Source organism: Cuculus canorus, chromosome 3 (assembly GCF_017976375.1).
Source record: "Cuculus canorus isolate bCucCan1 chromosome 3, bCucCan1.pri, whole genome shotgun sequence".
In the NCBI taxonomy this organism is placed as follows: Eukaryota; Metazoa; Chordata; class Aves; order Cuculiformes; family Cuculidae; genus Cuculus; species Cuculus canorus.
The window spans coordinates 22,162,162-22,176,412 of NC_071403.1; the positions used below are offsets into that span (position 1 = coordinate 22,162,162).

A 14,251-nucleotide genomic window follows, 5' to 3' on the forward strand; every position below is an offset into this window, starting at 1 on the left:
TCCTATCATTAGGAGGCAAATGCTCCTTCCTGACCCCAAGACTATAAACACGTATTACTATAAACATGGCTAAAGAAGAAAACACGCAAAATATAATACATAATAATTTGGTTATTCACTAGCCATCTAGGGTTAGAAAAGTTAGGTACCCAGAAAGGGGGTATTCATAACTTTCTACTCACAAACGCTTTCCAGTGCTGAATGGCCCTAAACTTTCCTGTCAGCACCATCTCCGAAGTCATCTGTCAAATCTCAACCTCCTACATTTTTGTCCCCCTCTTTTAAATTAGGAAAGAATCCACTAACAATTGTGTAAACTTCCCCTTTAAGCATTTCTCCCTCCTGGGCATAAAATTCCACATCCATGAGAATCTGGTCATGTCATTTGTACCAATCTGAAAATTAATATACAAGTTCTTTCTCACTCCCAACAGAGTCTCTTTAAATTTAACTCCACAGTAACATCTTCGCTCTCAGGAGAAAATGCTTCTGTTCCCTAGATCTGCCTTCATGACAAGCCAGTCTCTTGTTCTTAATAATGAGTTCTCAAGTGCATAGATTTGTTTTTTAATTGGATTAGTAGTACTCTCCAATCTTCTCTGTCCTCCACCACTCTCGTTATTATCCCAGCTTTCTCTGTAACCTCCTCTGTCCCTCATGGATAGCAGTTTTTCCAAAAAAAACACTGAACTATTTCTTCTTTAATCTTTTGCAGACAGGCTACCATTCTTATTCCTTGCCATCTAATTTTAGGCTAATTTCTTTCACCTCTAATTTCTAAAACAAAATAACTGTTTCTCAGTTTTCTCCACTATTTTTTAGAGTTGCTCTTTAACAATGACCACCTATTCACAAGTTACTTCTATCACAAATGACTTCTAGATAACTTTTCACATTAGGAATATGCAAATTGTCAGTTATGCTTGTAAGCTTCATCTCATCACTCAATCAAATTACAGGGAGAGAAAAAGTATTTAGCCATGCAAATTCAGAGAGAAACTTTTACCTTATCTTCATTATGTTTTAATAATTTGTATGCATGAGTATGCTATCTTAAAATACACCCAGACTTCCTTCAAATAATGTTCAGAAATATTTTTCTGAAGAGGCAGCAAATGCCAATAATTTTAAGCTTCTTAAAAAAAAAACAACAAAAAAAACCCCAGAAATTCTCTTCAATTTGTACAAAAAGCTAAGCTAAAGAAACCTGGGAAGCTATCACAATGATGATAATATAGTAACTTACACGCTTTAAATAAACAAAATTATTTGATTAATAAACATACAAAAAATTTGGCCACAAGTTTTATCATGCAGTTAAGTGTAGCCTTACTATTTTTATTTTGTATTACAATATCAACAAAATGAGAATTATTTAGGCAGTGGGCCTTTTTTCTAAAATGTAATTTGCTAATCATGAAAGAAATAAGTAACTTCAGGGACGTCCCTATCTATTTTGTTACAAACACACACAATTAGCAGCAATTCTCAAAGAGCTGCTTTACATTCTGTATCTACTCGTTCGCATTCAGATATCTCCAAACCATCAAATTTGCATGAATATTTTTCAGATGTAATAGCCTTTGGCAAGAACTACCTGTTCTGCATTTCTTTAAATAGCTGCCTTACGATAATTGAACAGGCACGGTATTACGATTGTATTTATTATTTTTTACTAAAACTGCAGGTGTAGAGATGTGAAAAACAAAAAGGTACTCATACAAACGCAGGAAAATAACTTACGCCCCCCTTTATAGCTTGCATTTAGTTCAGGTCACATATTACAAATGTAAAACCTAGTCCTGTTGGATGGTATTAATTTGAATTATTCCACAGACATTTAAAAGCTTTTTATTATTCTTACTGGTAGCAGTCTTTTTTTCAAAACTGGTGTCTCATTACTTCCCCAACCCTACTCCTGTCTGAACATTCAGCTCCACTCATTAGAACAAACATCTGCTACAAACAGTATTAATGAGACACATATCAAGGGATACAGCAAGCCGCTAACCACCTGGGTTAATCGCTTTACAGTACAAAGCTGATAATACAGAGTCATACAGTATGCGCTGAACATACTGTTACAATTATCTTAACCAGATAGCAACTACTATTTTGGAAACACAGCACTAGAAAATGGGATAAATTTGTAAAGCTGTGCATACCTTGTAGCTACTTTTAACATACAACATATATTTCATCTCAACAAAGCCAAAAGGCATGAGTTTAGTACTGAGAAATTTGCCCTTTGGATCTCTGTGCCTTCCAAATAGATTAGCATTAAAATTATTCATAAGACGCCAGAGGTGTGGCAACTGTTCCAACAAGGATATGGGATAGAATTCACACCAAGCCAGTCAGAATAACCACAGACTTCAGTGATTTTTTTTAATAATAGTAATTTAAAGCAATATGATTTTAGAGGTGTTCTTCCCCAAAACAGGGTCGCATACAATATTTACATACATGCAAACAGCTGGTACAAAGGAAACATTCTTCTGAAGACAGTCAATGCTAAGTGGGCCTCAAAGCCCTTTTGATTTAAAAGTTCTTCTGTCTAAAACTGAGATGCAAATGTACACCATCTTTACACACAAACAGGAAACAGGAGGGTAGCAAGATTTGTTCACACTGCAATCCCCTTGGAGCAAACACAGAAAGGAAAGCGAAGGCAAGCTGGAGCGAGAACAAGAAGGCGTGCCTTGCAGATGCTCACAAAAGGGCTCTGGAAACCAGGTACAGAACAAGCAAGACCACAGTTTAGGCAAAAACTCTGCAAGTCAGGATAGACTAAGCAAGGCTAAGTCAAAAGATTTCGAACTCAGGGCTCCAAGAAAATGGAAGAGGATGAGTTTTGACCCAAACCAGACTCAGAACCCTCACATTTAGAAAAGCATGTAAGATATGACTTCAGTAAGTTTCCCCAAAATGATTTACAGAATCCCTGCCAAATAATTTAAGTAATCAATTTCACATTATTTAGTCAACACAAGATGATAAATAATGCTCTCTCATTTAAGAAAACACTTTCCTTTTTTTAAAAAAATAATATGGGTACCATACTAAAAAAAAAACCCAAGAAAACATGCACTGGTCTACCTCTGATAAAAACAAAACCAAAAACCTACCAACAATACAGCTTTTAAACCAGAAGGGCGAATGTTCAGCTCCAGCTGAAATCTAGGAGTAGCAAATGCTTTTGGAGAAAAAGAATTGTCCTCAATGAAATCATTGACACTATACGTCAGTAAAGACAACCTACAAATGAAGGCTTCAGTCATGAAACCTCTAGGAGCACTGCTGCTGCCGGAATAAAATGCAGGTATTTAATAACTGAAATGTAAGAAGTTTGTCTAAGTTGACCAAATATTGCTATTAAGCGGGATGAGTGTTTTATTTAAGTGAGAGAGCGTAATATAAAGTTATTAGTTAAGCATCTGCTTTTCTGTAAGTCAAATAAGGTTGATGAAATGGAAGTGCTTTTCCAGACAAAGAGAGAGAACAAAATAAAACATGCAAGCCAAATAATATTGTAATAGTCAAACCCTAGACTACCTAAAATACACGTAACAGAATAGTTGCAGAGATATTTTGAGGACAGAGGTTTCATCTCTAGATAAAACAAGCAAGGGATCCATAAATGGATCTCCACTAACTGATGTCTTAATAGTAAATTCAGGAAGGTCACGCCTGTCAACACAAGCATTCAGAATAATTAATGAAAATCTGTTTAATTGCATATTGGGTCCAGATCACTAGAGAACAACAAAATAATTAGAAGCATTCCCAATGTAAAAACTGACATAGTCGTTTTTCATTGTTGATTAGGGTAGCTATCATGCACAGTGTCTACATGTCCAAATAATAGCTCAGGTTTTCATCTTTCATCTCTTTCACTACAAGAAATTACACGTGCATTTCTTAATTGCCTTCACAAAATGCAGTCTTCCAGCTACACTACTATTTTCTATATAATTATTCTAGTATTTGGAATGTATGCATCCTGTACCCCTGAGTTAGAAAATAAGAATACTCCATAAGACTTCAAATTTCCAAATGAGTAACAAAAAATATGACAAAGACAGACTCTCAATATTGGGAAAAAAAAAAAAAAGATGGAAAAATAGTTTACAGCTCTATGGAATAGCATTAACTGTCATTTTATAGCATCTTAGTATTTGTTCTAAGCCATACCCATCTGTATTAGCTAATGATCTATGGGTTTTGGACAGACTATTCTTCAGTGGCAACACACACTAGAGATAATGCAGATGAAATAACTTTTTCCTTTACTATCTTATGGCCTTCTGTAAAGAAATAATTTTTAAAACAGAATTATTTTCTGTTATTACTACTTCTTGAGGCAACAGGCTTAAATTATATGAAAATATTTCTGTGAACTGCCTTTAATATATTAAAACACTAGTTTAACTCAATCCCTAAAACAAAGCGTTCCTGGAGGACTAAGCTGTAAAAAAAAGTCAAGGATTGCCAATATCTGCTGCACAGGACATTAAAACTTTGCAAACATATTTTCATAGTTATACAAGTCAAGTCCACGGGCAGCATATCTGGAATGTGGATTAAAAGCATAACAAATGCAAGACTCCCATCTGGCTCTTCACAGTCTAAATTGGTCGAGTTTACTCATTTAGGCTCAGCAGCTTTTGAATGTACAGTACTGCTCTGAGAATAAGCCTGGATCTCCCAACACCATGTTTCTGTAACCTCGCACCCTAAGAACATCTGCACGGCCTTACGCAAGTGCTTGTGCATACAGTCTGCCAATGTTAATAAGGGAACTATTCCCACCCACTCCTTAGTGCTTGGATAGCATACTGAGTGCAAGTTTACTTTGTATTTTCACACTATGCTCTGCCCAAGCTAATAAACCCTTGGAGTACAAACTTCACAGAGGAGAGACAGCCAAAGGGATTTTTTCTACAGGATACAGCTTAGTTCCAGCTGAATTGTGCTGAGTCCTGACTGACGCCACGTGGAGCAACGTGGTAATTCTCATAAGACAACCAATTCCCTTAATTTTGCAGGCTTTTCATTACCTAGGACACACCATCCTATTACTAAAGGTAACAAACCTATCAAAACAAAAAATGCAAGAAAAACTTTAGAAGATAACCTACACTCCTGGTTTATTTAGTATCAAAACTTTACTTTGTTGTCTTAGCCCATGGAAGGGTGAAAGCTTTCCACTGCACTGGCTAAAACAAAACTTCCTTTTCCCATATCTATGCACAAAGCTAGTATTGTAACTTCACCAGTGTGAAAATAATTCTTACCTCCTGGTTTTGAAAGCATACATTTCATCCACACAAATAATGCCTCCAAACTCGTACGAGTGTGAACACTGAATGTTTTTTGCCAGTCTAAAGCACCATGGGTGTAAATGAGCGTAATGTCCTCCTCTTACCGTGCATACTATCATTGTAATTACACTTATTCTGATCAAGTTGGAGAAGGTTAAAAATCTCTTCATTTGCAATAAGTGCATAAAAACTGGAGTTATTCCACTTAGCATAGATTACAACTGCTTAGATACTACTGTATGTAAAGAACATCTTTTAGAAATAAAAATCAAGCTATTGAAATAAATGTGTCACAATTTAAATTCTTCCTGTTACTGGGACTGACTGATGTAAGAAACTACATAATTAATTATCTCAAGGTAGCACCCACAACAAAAACTAAGACTGTGATCTGAATGACTAGCATAGGTTAAAACCATTTCTGCTAGTATCTGGAGTTCTTGATTTTAGCTTTGAAACCAGAAATACTGAAGAAAAACAGAAGGTTAGAGTACCAATCCCCATTGATGATGATTTCAAAAACTCAAGAAAATGGTTGCAATCTCACAAATGTTCTAACCTATTAAAAACATTCAGTCCTATCAAAATAAGGATGATTTTGGAGGTTTGGAATTTTACTCAAGAAAGGTTTGTCTGTATAAAGAGGCATCATACCTCTCTGCAAGAGTAAAAGGACATTTAACATTCAGGGGTTTATTGCAACGTTAAGAGTAGGTACGTTCTCTAACTCATCCAGTCTGCTGCGTATAGAGGCAAGAGACCCTGCGTGACATAGGTTTTTCATACAAGACAAAGCAATGAAAGGAAACCTGATGATAGCAGATAAACATGTTTAGACAACTGAGTTTCATGCAGTTGAGACCAATCCATAAGCAGTCAGAATCACAGAGGGAAAAAAAGCGTTTTGCCATACTATATTTGATGAGGTATGGCATTTCTTCTACTTTGAAGTGTAACATACAAACACTGGAGAAATTAAGCACAAGGATGCATTTCAAAGCAGAAATACCAACACTGAATAGGTTCAATACATCAATCCACTCAGGCTGTAATCTGTTATTAAAAAGTCACCCATACAATGAACATAAAACAACTAGCGACAGAAGATGAAATACTGACACTCTGGCTGAACAGAACTACAATCTTGAAAAAAGGATCACGCTACAAATTAAAAAAAAACTATGAAATTTCTAATACTGGCCAGCTTCTGCAAGATCAACTAGAAATTTTAATTTAGCTTTTATAGACAAATTCTTTAGCTTAGCAAACTCTTACTGTCATTTAAGATTATTCTAAGACCTTGGTGGCAGGTCTTGGCTGACACACAGGAAAGGGTTATGGAGAAGAATAAAAGTACACACATTTGTCAGTCTGCAGAACAGCTGCTAAAAAAAACCCAAACACTTGGCCACAAACTTCAGCAAATATTTGGTATCGTGATGGCAAAAAAAAAAAAATAATCTCTAGAGTCAGCTTTGCTGTTAGAATATGCTTTGTCCTTTGTACAAGTGAATTCACTTTCCTGAGAAAATACGCACCGCCTACCCAACTTACCAGGTGTTTCTTTTTCATTTAAACTGAACTTACCGAGTGCCGTCTGCTTTCCAGCTAACTTTGTATGGCTTCTGCTCCAAAAATTTAATATTTTGCTTATCCATGGAAACAGGCTGTGCTCCAGGGAACCCAGACCTTAAAAAAAAAACAAACAAAAAAACCCCACAACAACATGTTTATTAATGTTCTGCAATAAGCAGTCACACAATACAATGCATTTTAACATTAGACTGAAGTCACACCTGGTACCACACTTGCTGCAAGTTTAACTTTGAGCTACAACACCTTCTCCAATAAGGTATTTTGCAGAGGAATCAATTGGCTATCTGATAAGAACAAGTTTATTTGTTTGTGACAAAACACTAAATTATGTGGAACTTCAAGTTTAAACTTTGGAGGAAGAGATACTTGAATTCAAAATTACAAGCACTGGAAGAACTATAAGCATAAGCAATTTAGGAAGCATTGTGAACAACTCCCTGGATCATCAGCTTTGGAAAGGGCTGCAGAATCTTACATTAAAATCAACATTTTCACCAATACTGAACACAAATCCAAGTTGGCTCTAAAAACAAATATTATATTGCAATACTGAAATGTAATAGCAGTTATAGAAATAGGCTTACTGCTTGAGTAAGCACTAAGTTTTACATAAATACCTGAACTAGACTGTCTGGAATTTACACAGCAACAATCCACCTGAAAACATTTTGTTATCTCAATGGAAAAGCAGTTCTAGAAACTTGTTTCTTAATATTAGCCGCTATGATTCCATTTCATAGTACAGCACATGACCCTCACCTATTTCACCTTTGAGTGGTTTTTTGAGGCTTACTTTTTTTTTTTTAAGAAAAAATCCATCAGAAAATAGTCACCTTTTTTCTCATTTGAAATGAGCTGTTTCCTTCTGCAAAACTAGAAATGTAAAACTTATTTCTAGATAGTATAAATAAACAAGTTCTAAATGTTCTCGTACCCTTCCCATCCACAGAACTGCTGACATTTTTGCTGTATTCCTCCTAACTTCGGTTGTGTTGTCACCTGGGTCACATATTTAACTGTTATTCCTTCCAAGAAAATTGCACCCTAAATGAAAAAAAAAATAGTATTTAAGCCTTCATAAAAACAGATGAGAACACATTAATAGAAGATTAAGACTGCTTTTACTGTTTGACCCTCATGAGCAATACTAACTTAAGTATTCCTTAAAGATTTACAACCAGACACCAAGATACATCAGCTGAGTTTGCCAGTAAACTCACTGCTATGCCATATTACGAACACAGGAGCTGAAATACGAGGGGGAATAAAATAATAATTACAAAAATCTCCCACATTTAATTGCAGGTAAGAAATAAACACTGTTTAACTAGTACTTTGAGGAAAATTTCCATGTCAAACTACAGCATCAGTCAGATACACTATTTTTCATTTGTAACTAAAATATTTTTATTTAAAAAGAAAGTACAGTAGTATCAAGTAGTTAATAGTAAATTTGTCATATACGGTATTTGCAGGGATCACACTAATCATCCCAAGCACACAAAATATTATACAATAATAAGGTAGAGAAGACATCTATTTGTTGATACAAATTGGAAGCTAAACAGTATTGTGAGCTTGGAGCAAATCATTGTACACTAAAGGTCACAAAACTCTTTCTGGCAGAAGACTTTGTCACAGCACTTTTAAGTATGGCCTCAAAATAAGTAAAGTGGAAACCAAGGACCTTTGGTCCTGACCTTTGAAATGCTAAAGAAGTTTTGTTAACACATAAATAGCATTTCTAGACCATCTATTCTGTGCTTCCTTTGATTCACAGAAAGTAAGAGCTGCTAATTAACAGCAAAGATCTAACATGCAAGATAAACATAGGTAGCTCGGTATTTAGTGAACTAAAGGCACTGGGAAACATCTTTAGACACAAGGGTTTTGGTGGTTTGTTTTTTTTTTTAAAGAAAAATCTCAGCAGATGAAGACATTAAGTTCTACTCTTCTCCCTCCAAACCTCCAAGATGTATGTCGTCAATAAAATGTTAATTTTATCAGACCTAGATGGTAATTTCAGTAAAAAAAAGTTCGATTACATGGATTCCACCTCCACCTAGGTGATCCACCATGTTGTGTGTCTCAAAACTTAAACATACACTGTAGGGAAAACAAATGAAAGAATCAATGTAATTAGGCAGCAGCAAACTTAGAGAGTTCTCAGTTGATCTAGGACAACCTTCTTAACAAAAGAGAAAACATTAAACAGCTGATTTGTAACAAAATATTTGTATGAAAATACACTTGCATAATTTTCTACTCGATCTTAACCAGGTTACTAAAGTTTAGGTGCTATCCCGAATGCCACAGAAAGCCTAAGTAGACAGCAATAAAGGAATGCTGAAAATGAACTCTAAAAAACTGGTATGTTCCAGAAAAAGTTTGATACTAGTGGAATAAAAACAAATTTTGCAAAACACATTAAAGCCATCAGGTCTGCAAAGCTATATAATTAAGGATTTCTATAGATACCTCAAATCAACCAGACTTATTTCAACAGCATCTCAAAAAAATTCTCACTGCAGCTGCTAAGAAAATCGAAGTGTGAAGTTTCACCTGTTGAGCTAACAATCCTGTCAATGATACAAGTATTTCATATCAGTTATCTAAAATGCCTGAAACCTGACTTAACAAATTTAGCCGTATACTACTGATTAAAGGAGCCTTTTAGCTCCTTTCTCTTTCAACACACCATGGCATTCATCCCTTCTTCCCTTAAGCAAGTCAAGGAACTAAGCTGGCAAAAATAACATCATAAATTTGTAATTTTCTGCCAAATGAGTATCCCAAACTAGCTCACCACAGGATGAGTCAGCTCTAGTGCCAGCACAAGGGAAGCCGAAGGAACACAAGAAGCACAGGGAAAGCAGGATCACAGTTTTCAATACAGCCAGCGTTTAGTTGAGATTGGCTCAGTTACATCACCTAATTGTATTCTGATCTACATCCTAAAGAAATACACTAGTTCATAACCTTCATTAGCTTAAGTTCCACTTCAAGCTGTTTCAGCGTGACACTTACCCAGAATTATTTATGTGGGCACCAGCAGGCGCAACAGCACCCAGGTGAGAGGGCAAGGGAGGCAGACAGCTACACAGGCCTGGCCAACATGCTGTCTGAATTTTGAGTAAGTGGTTAAAGGCACCATGACATAAAAGAAGAGACAACGGTTGGGCCCTGCTTCTCAGAATAACGGCAGAGTGCAACAGCACTAGGGACTCCTAATATTAAAGCAAAAAACAGGCAACAGGAAAGATTTTCCAGAAAAGAAAAAGCCATAAACAAGAAACTAGTGCTTACCATTACCAAGAAAGCACCTCTTGCAGATTCTCTGATTAAGAGCGTGATGCGCACACACAACTGGGTTTGGAGCCACTAATGTCAAAGTGCATAGTACAGTCAAGTTTCCCAAAATAATCTGCATGCTTTCACACCATATATATACTCTTAAGCAATTTAGAAAATTCTCCAAATGGTAAGAAAGGTTCAAATTTATAAAATGCTAGCTTCTCATAACATAGAAATTATGTATCCTGATTTGTTTCCAGCAACTTTGCTTTGTTTGTTATTGTAACAGCTTTTAATTGTTTATTGATTTTAAACACCTGAACAAACACAACAGCTTCTCTTGCACAGGCAGCATCTGCTTGTACGTAATTATACTTATAGGATTATGTGGAGGGCAAGGGGAATTTTGAAAGAATTAAGGAAATAAATACAGTTTATAATTCAACAAACAAGCCAAGCTCTTGAGTTTGCACACAGGCTTCTCCATTCCCGTGATTAGGCACTTTGTAACGCCTCCCTTTAACTCTCTCAAGTTGAAAAAAGTAGAGGACTAGGGAGAGTGAGGAACAGAGCAAAGTATCAAGGATATAGGATGGAGAGGACTTTGTGCAATATTAAGACAATAAATGCAAAGAATATTTCACTTGATGACTGCAGCCTAAGAATATAATTAACTTGATTTTCCAGAGACTCAACCAGGATACTAGTTTTAAAAGTGCCGTAGCTCTACACACACCAGAGGAGACTCCCACAGAATAAGGTTGACCCCAAGTATACTCACTGGCTAAGGCATATCTCTACAAAAACAAGGCAACTCACTTGGGCATCCACGCCTGGCTAATTCAGCACTTCAGATCTCATTAGGGCATTTCTGTGGATAAGGTGTGAAAACTGAAACAGTTCCATGTACTTTCTCCACTGCTGTTGAGCTAACAACCCCCTGTGGCAACAGGACACTGGGGAACACGGTGCAGATATGCGGGAGCACTCAGCTCAGCAGGATCACCTCAAGTCCTCAGCACAGCTACTAAGCCAAGCGCTATAAGCCCCCAGGTAACCACACGCTCTTAGTAACTACACTCTGCAAGGCCTTCACACCATCTGTACTAATGAAGCTCTCCTCACTTGCCACCATACCCCTCCACCCAAAACTCCAGCTGAAGAAAAAGTAGCAACGTATATTATCTTGTGTTGTTTCAAATCCTAAACACCAGCTGGAGGAAAGGGTGGGTGGAAACAGCCCCAACCACACATGTGCCTGACCCTAGTGGCTATCGCCAGGCCTGGGTGATAGACATCTTCAGCTACTAAGACTTGACCAAACGCCAATACACTCTGAGACTGCCTTCCAGAACACAAGAAACATTGCAAAACGTATCAGGAAGAGAGAAAGTCCACATCTTTTAAAAGTGAGGAAGGGAGAGCCAGGGAGTTTACAGTGATCAGTTTAGATTTAATACCTAGAAAAACAGGATTAAAACACAAGAACGGCCTCTGGGCATGTACAAGCAAAAAACATGCAAAAAACATGCTACATGTTACTGTCACTCAGTAGCAATGGTGTTCAACTAATGATTTTGTTTTGGTGGTGGAACAATTCTCCATAGAATTCAGAGAAGCAGGAAATATCACATCTTTTGATGCTCCTTTTTGTCTTGGCTTATTTTTCATTTGCTTGTCTTGTTCTCATAGAGGAACTCAGAAAACATGGGGTAGATGTAACATATATAAAGGAAAAGAGCAACCTGTTTCAAAACCAAGTTCACAGGAGATAAAGTTTCACTAACAAAATGGAAAAATATACCGAAGAGGATCTGTGGTGGCTGGTTTAGGTCTAAGAGAATTATTTTCCCTGAATTTCCTAATAGCACATTGTTATTTTTGTGACACCTGTTAATTTAGTACAGGGGTGCAGACTGTGATGGTAGCTTAAGAATTCACCGTTACCCTGAATTTTAAGAATGGGCTAGAAAAAACACTGTGCAATTCAGTATAAACAAAGTTCTACACTTAATGAGGAATTGAGTAATTATACAAATACACACTGGTAGACAATTAAGAGAAAAAAAGATACAAAGCCAGCAAGACATCAAAAGCTGAATTAGTATTATTCTGTCTTGTAAAAGGCAATCATATTCAGATACATAAACAAAATTATTAAGCTAAAGACATCCAAAATTAATTCCTCCCTATCGAGCACTAGAATGACCTCATCTAGAGCCTTATGGTCAACCATGGCCACCACAGTCTTGGAAAAACATGAGTCAACGTGACAGAATACAAAAAATGACAAGAATAGTCAGAAACGTTAAAAATACAGACTACAGGGAAAAAGTGAAGAAACTGGCATTTAATGTGGAAATACAGAAGCCTGGAAGGAAATTACACCAGTATTCGAGTACATGTAATGCTGCTGCAAAATCAGAATATGGTCTTTTTCCCAAATCCATCCAGATGCTCATGGGCAGAACAATCAGTACAGGGGTTAACCTTTGGGAAAATAAAGTAGGTTAGATAGGAAAAAAACAAGTCATTAATATTTAGGATCAAAGTAATTTGATAGTTAAAGAATAAATATCCTTGCTATGTCAACCAAGAATTTTGGTGGTTTCTGACCATGAGACACCGCCCTCGAGATCCTGAAGAAATTCATTAACAGCTACCATCTCCACCAGACTGTTTGAGATGTAACCACCCATTTTAGAAGTACCACATATTACACCCTGTGCTGCCTGTGAAATACACAGCTTACATCGGACTAGAACAGATGGCACTCCGTAATAAACAGCAAAAGATCCAGTTGACCCATGAAAAGTTTGAAGGTTCTGGCTCAGAATTATTACTTTTTGTCCTATTTGTAAAATCAAGCATTTTTCCCCCCCCGAAGTGAGATTTTAAGTGCCAGCTAATAAAGTCGCTTCGCTGCTACAATCACAGCACACACTGACAATGTCAAAATGCATTTGAATTTCCTGTGTAGCATCTGAGATTTGCTGTTACCTCACAACTACATTCATGCAATGACAAAGGAAATCCTAACAGCATTACATTCTAACTGTTCCCACAGTTAGAAAAGAAGTGCTGTCAAGACTTTTTTGAGAAGTGTAGTGTAGAAAAGAAGGGCTGTCAAGACTTTTTGACCTCAAAATATGGACGTTTTCGTGAAAGATGCTGCAATAAAGTTTCTCCCATACAGGAGAGAATTTCTGAAATGGACATGCTGATTCCACTTTGCAGGCTAGCTGGGCAATTGCTCCTGACTATTCATTATCCTAGCAATATGTCTGTGAGACGTCTCCTCCTCTTCTCCTAATCTATCTCAGTAAAGATCTGGGTCAAAATAAAAACATTTAAGAACATCACTATCACACCAGCCACCTCTAGTTTGGCACTGTCTACCCCTAGGTGTTTAGAAGAGTGAAATCAGAAAGCTGAAAACATCTGTTGCAGGAAATCGGCTGTAATGCTGAAAATTTATCCTCTAGACAGTAAAACATGAAAATCCGAGCAAGAATTATTTACCTAACAATCATTCTCCCTGTAGATTGCATATTTACAAGGAATCACAAATAGATTGTATCCATCTCTACTCAGTTAAGAAGCAGTTCAATCTGCCAGCCAAGAACTATGGTAAAGAATTCCCCTGTTCCTCCTTTTCATGTCGAAGAATGTTTCCCCAGGGCTGCAAAACTGAATTATACGAACATGCTTATTAACTAGAATATTGTCTCTTTCATAAATTATCTAACTTTTAATTAAAACTTATTTATTACTGTGCTTATTCGTATAATTTCGTTTCCAGCTCTCAAAAACCTATGCTAGCGCATAACAAAAAGACTGGGAAGCCAGTATCATGATTCCAGTTAAACAGACCAGTTTAGTTTCATACTTGTTGAAAATAGGTCATTATTGGACCTCTCCTTCACATCTCATTTGCTAATGCATCAAAAGGCAAGTAAAGAAAAAACAGTTTTGAGGTTCTTATCTAAAAAAAAAAAACTGTTTCGATATCAACATTTTACTGCAAGGCTCATGGC

At 36.6% G+C, this 14,251-nt stretch overlaps 1 protein-coding gene across 4 annotated transcripts in view; it reads right to left on the bottom strand.

Annotated features, from left to right (window-relative positions):
- Positions 1–14,251, bottom strand: part of RNGTT (RNA guanylyltransferase and 5'-phosphatase) — a 184,440-nt gene that overhangs the window by 150,469 nt on the left and 19,720 nt on the right. For all 4 annotated transcript variants that reach the window (XM_054063260.1, XM_054063263.1, XM_054063262.1 and 1 more), the window contains 2 exons: positions 7,855–7,964; positions 6,912–7,013 (listed from right to left, as the gene is read on the bottom strand). In XM_054063260.1, coding sequence (XP_053919235.1) covers positions 6,912–7,013; positions 7,855–7,964 — 212 coding nt within the window. The remainder of the gene's footprint in view (positions 1–6,911; positions 7,014–7,854; positions 7,965–14,251) is intronic.